General features: G+C 31.5%; 1 protein-coding gene across 1 annotated transcript; it reads right to left on the bottom strand.

Moving 5' to 3' along the window:
* Nucleotides 1-919: 919 nt before the first annotated feature.
* LOC102617831 (coumarin 8-geranyltransferase 1b, chloroplastic-like) lies at nucleotides 920-3,836 on the bottom strand. Its single transcript, XM_006471041.4, has 12 exons — nucleotides 3,667-3,836; nucleotides 3,279-3,565; nucleotides 2,958-3,041; nucleotides 2,791-2,865; nucleotides 2,608-2,691; nucleotides 2,388-2,477; nucleotides 2,164-2,265; nucleotides 1,962-2,057; nucleotides 1,754-1,825; nucleotides 1,530-1,625; nucleotides 1,329-1,433; nucleotides 920-1,205 (listed from the first exon to the last, which is right to left on the bottom strand). Exons 1-12 carry the CDS (start codon nucleotides 3,722-3,724, stop codon nucleotides 1,164-1,166), a joined length of 1,191 nt encoding a protein of 396 aa, XP_006471104.2. The 5' UTR covers nucleotides 3,725-3,836; the 3' UTR covers nucleotides 920-1,163.
* Between the last annotated feature and the right edge of the window lie 713 nt (nucleotides 3,837-4,549).

The raw sequence follows: 4,549 nt of genomic DNA, 5'->3' as shown, positions 1-4,549 counted from the left end.
AAAAAAATTTAAAAACTGATTCTTTTTCTTTTTTAATCATATCCTTTCCATTCAGTAGCATGATAATCATAATCTTTTCTCAATTTAAAAATCTTAAAAAAGATTTTCTTTTTTTCATGTATTTACTTTAATGTCCTTGTTGTCGGCTTATTATACAACACTATTTGCTGCAAGTGAAGGCCTCTTTGAGAGAAGATTAGGAAGGCAAGAGATAAATAAAGGCACAGTAGTGAAAAAGACACAGATATTAGACAAGGAAAGATTCAAAAGAATCAATATCATTTGGTGGGGTCCCGGTTTTATAATTTTTCTTTTAAAAGAAAATTCATATTAACGTCAATTTCAATTATTGGAATATTGATTATGACCTGAGGCTGAAATTTTGTAGAAGAAGTTTTTGTTACAATTGGGCGGCTGCCGCCAGTGGGCTCCTCGCTCGCCCCGTTGGTCCCATACTCTTAAATTTAATTTGAGAGTTTGAGATAAGCTTCCAATTATATATATATATATTCCTTATCTAATGCAAACGTGCGGTTTTAAAATACGTTCAAATGACAATAATTATATATATATATATATAAAATATTCTCATCCGCTAATTTATGGGTAGAGCTTAAGATTATCCTTTTAAATTTGTGAGAGTTGAATTCTAGGTTGGTAATATTAATTTTAACGAGTTTTAATTGAATTATCTAATTATTGATATATCAATTGCACTATACAATATTTAAAAAAAAATTCCGATCATGTCTGATAATAACAACGACTAATATAGTAAAAAAAAAAGACTATATAGACTTGAAATTAATTTGATATAACATTACAATTGTACTTGAGGCGTTTTCATACTTTGTAAGGTTGTATAACAATTTTTTTATCAATATTTTTCGAAATACATTTCTCTATAGAGACAATCAAATTAACATTCATCAATTGATTTACATTCGATGTTGTTGTTGATTTTTTTAAATATTCGTCGCTGAAAACACCTTCTTTATGGTACTAGTGGCTACAAGTATACCCTCATGACTCATTATTAAAATGCTCAACAATATAACATATGTAAACACATACACAACAAAACAATTATAAGTAGGTAGGTAGAGAACACTGCCTCTTGTTATTTGTTCCATGAATTTGAACGGTTGTTTCCTTCTCAGTTCTCAGCGTAGAAAATGGATAAGGATGTATTCAACATAATTTAACTGCAGAATGCAACAAAATTTAATTTATGTTAGAATAGTTAAATCATTTAAATTGTAAATTAGGGAACTTGCTGGGATTTAACTCAAAAGTCAAAATTAAGAGGGAATTTAATAATCACTTGCCTGCCAAAGGAACATGTAAAAACCAAATTGTGAATCAAAATTATCGAGATCAACTTTTCGAGATCGAAGCCACATCATGAGAGCAAGTATGATGTGCCCAATTATCTGAAAGAAATGGAAAAAAAAAACCATTAATTATGGATGATTAAGATTATCATCACATTTAAGCACACATTAATTATAGAAGGTTAAAAATCTTACAGTGACAAGCTTGCTTATCATCAAAGTTGAAGTTGCCCCAGCAACTACAGCGCCTCCGAAACCCAGTAACATCATATTTACGCAAAGTGGAAGTACCTTTTGGGAAAAAAATAAATAAATAAATTGGTAAGCCAATTATTATTATTATTATATTATGATTTAATTATTCATTTGAGATTGATGGGAATAATAAAATATTATATCAATATTATATATATACTGACTTTTTCTTTGCCCAAAAGGACGCAGAGTGTTTGCATGCCAAATGCTTTGTCTCCTTCAACATCGGGCAAATCCTATTAAAAAAAAAATCACATAGAAAACAAGAAAATTAGAAAGTATATAATATAAATTAGTACATAAGAATCCAATTTAATTTCACAAGATTTTACATTTGGATATGTGAATTAAATTTTTTAAAGTAATTATTACCTTGAGAAGTCCGTTTACAAATGCGTAGATGGACATTATAGCGGTTGCAAAGACAAATGGTCCTGTCACTTCGAAAGGTTTACCAAGCAGGTATGTCTGCATATATGTGCCAAAATTAAACCAATTCATCAATAAAATTAGGAAAAAAAAAGTGAAGTTGATGATTAATTTGAAGAAATTGTGTAAACAAATGTGTATATACCTGGCTGTGTATGAAGTAAGGTATTTGAAGTATAAGTCCCATAAGAATCACGAGAGTGAATGGAGCCATAAATGTATGTGACTTCCATCTAAGAAAGGGAAGCTGCAGCCAAAAGATTAATTAACAACAACCAATTAGCTAGATGATTAATTAATCTGGATCTTGTATTAATTAATATTATGTTTTATCAAATTAATTATGTTGTATAAAATTAGGCCACTTACTGGGACGGAATAAGCTGCTCCTGTTAAACCCCACGCGATTACTGCGCAAAGAACAGCGGGAGATCCAGACAGAAATGCCAAAGCCAGACTCTGCAATTAAATTGTGAACCAATATTAATTAAAATTGTAAAATTTTATTTTACAAAATTTATTTTGCAAATAAAGTTTATTAGAAACTAAAATTTAAAAAATCATTTTATGTTCGCAGTTGCATGCTTACCAGGAGTGCAGATCCTGCACAAATTGCAATTCCAGTTCCCATTGACAACTCCCCAGAAGCAAGTGGCAGATACGGCTTGTTAATCTTCAAGAACGTTCAGTTGATTTATTAGCAAAAACAAATATATATTGGCATATACATATACACATACATATACATATACATAATTAATTATATATATACCTTGTCTATTTCAACATCACAAATCTGGTTTAGGGAGCACAGAGAAATGTTCATAAATATCTGTGCCACTACAGCCTGAAATGTCAAGATGAATCAATGTTAATTCAAACAGTTAATCATTTCCGATTACGTACTCATTGTATTTGCGTTGATAAATAATATTTTACCTTCAATACTCCCAAAAGAAATGCGGGAGTAACCTGAGAGAGGCTTTGTACGGGAAGAAAGCAAACCGATGTTACCGATACAATCTGTAAATTGTCCAAAAATTAACGCACTTCATCACATCATTACTACCTTTATTCCAATCTAAGATAATAAATTTGTTAAAGTTCAGATAAACTATTAAACCACAAATTTAATGGTCTAGTGGCAAAATACTATTAAATCATATGATTTAATAACTTTTCTAAACTTTGATAAAGTCTAAGACTCTGAATCAGGTTAGTACTCTATACATGAAAATTAAAAGAAGCAATATGTCTTACAATGTTAATTTGGGCATAATAGCGAGTTACATGGCTGATTGCATTCAACTTCCTCTTGACAACTTCAAGAAAGCTTGGAGCTGCAGCTGGTTTATTATCATCCTCAGATTGTTGTAATGCATGACCATCTTGTAGCGCCAAAGGAACTAGGGGTTTGCACGGTGGTTTATTATTATTGTGGGAAATTTTGTTTTGATTTGGGAAAGAAAATGAGCTTTGAGAGGAGCATTTGATTGAGGACTTGTGTCTCTGTGTCACTATTGGTGATGCAAATTTTCTAGAGCAACCTGAAATTGAAGTTAAAATAAAAACAGATATGTTAAAAAAGAAAATGATATATATATATATATATATATATAGGGGAAACAAGTAGCAAGAGATCACTTACCAGGACTTTGCAAAGGATTGAATTTTGGAGCGAGGTTTAAGCACTGCATTTGAAGCATGATTGATATTTGCTCTGTTTCTTCTTCCTCTTCTTCTTGAGTTCTCTCACTTGTGTATTATGCAACTGACTTGGATTGAATTTTAGAATCTTGACACTCTTATTGTGTGTGTGTGTCATACACACATATAAATAGCAAGTTGCTTGGTGCTATGTCTCTCGCCACTTGGCCAATTGAAATATTTTAATAACTTAATAAGGAAACCATAGACAAAATGGCAGAATCTTTTTGACCATGTGAATATAAAAGCCTATCTCGTAACTTCGAAGAGATCATTGCATCACCTCCCAATCCAACCAAGACCCGCCATTTGGCAGCTTGTGGGTTCTCCATGGGACTCACAATATTACAGAGGTAACAAAAATTGAAATAAAAAATTTGTAACTCTGTTGACTCCGCAATAGTAGATTCGATTGCTGAGGTGGGGCGTCTGTTCTTCCGTGGGACCAAAAAATTTATTATTGCAAGACTATAAAAATTTTTACCTGGAAACTAACGAAATGAATTTTTACCTGGAAACTAACGAAATGAATTTTTTATTCTCAACTATTTAATTATTTAGTTAGATAGATCTATCATCTATGATGTCATTTAATTTAATTTTTGTGTCACTTGTTAGTTTCTGGTAGACCAATTTGACGTTCTTTGGATGTGGAATACATGCCCGTCGGCCACATTATTTTATTTGACTAGCTTAGCACGCCATTGATGACAACAAGTTTGCAATGTTGACTTGACCTCAGAATTTTCAGATGAGATATGTGAACTCCTTTTTAACTGTCTATCTTTGTCTTGACTTGACCTCCCAATATCTCTTGACTTCCA

Source organism: Citrus sinensis, chromosome 5 (assembly GCF_022201045.2).
Source record: "Citrus sinensis cultivar Valencia sweet orange chromosome 5, DVS_A1.0, whole genome shotgun sequence".
NCBI lineage: Eukaryota > Viridiplantae > Streptophyta > Magnoliopsida > Sapindales > Rutaceae > Citrus > Citrus sinensis.
This window is presented reverse-complemented; position numbering and strand designations above follow the sequence as displayed.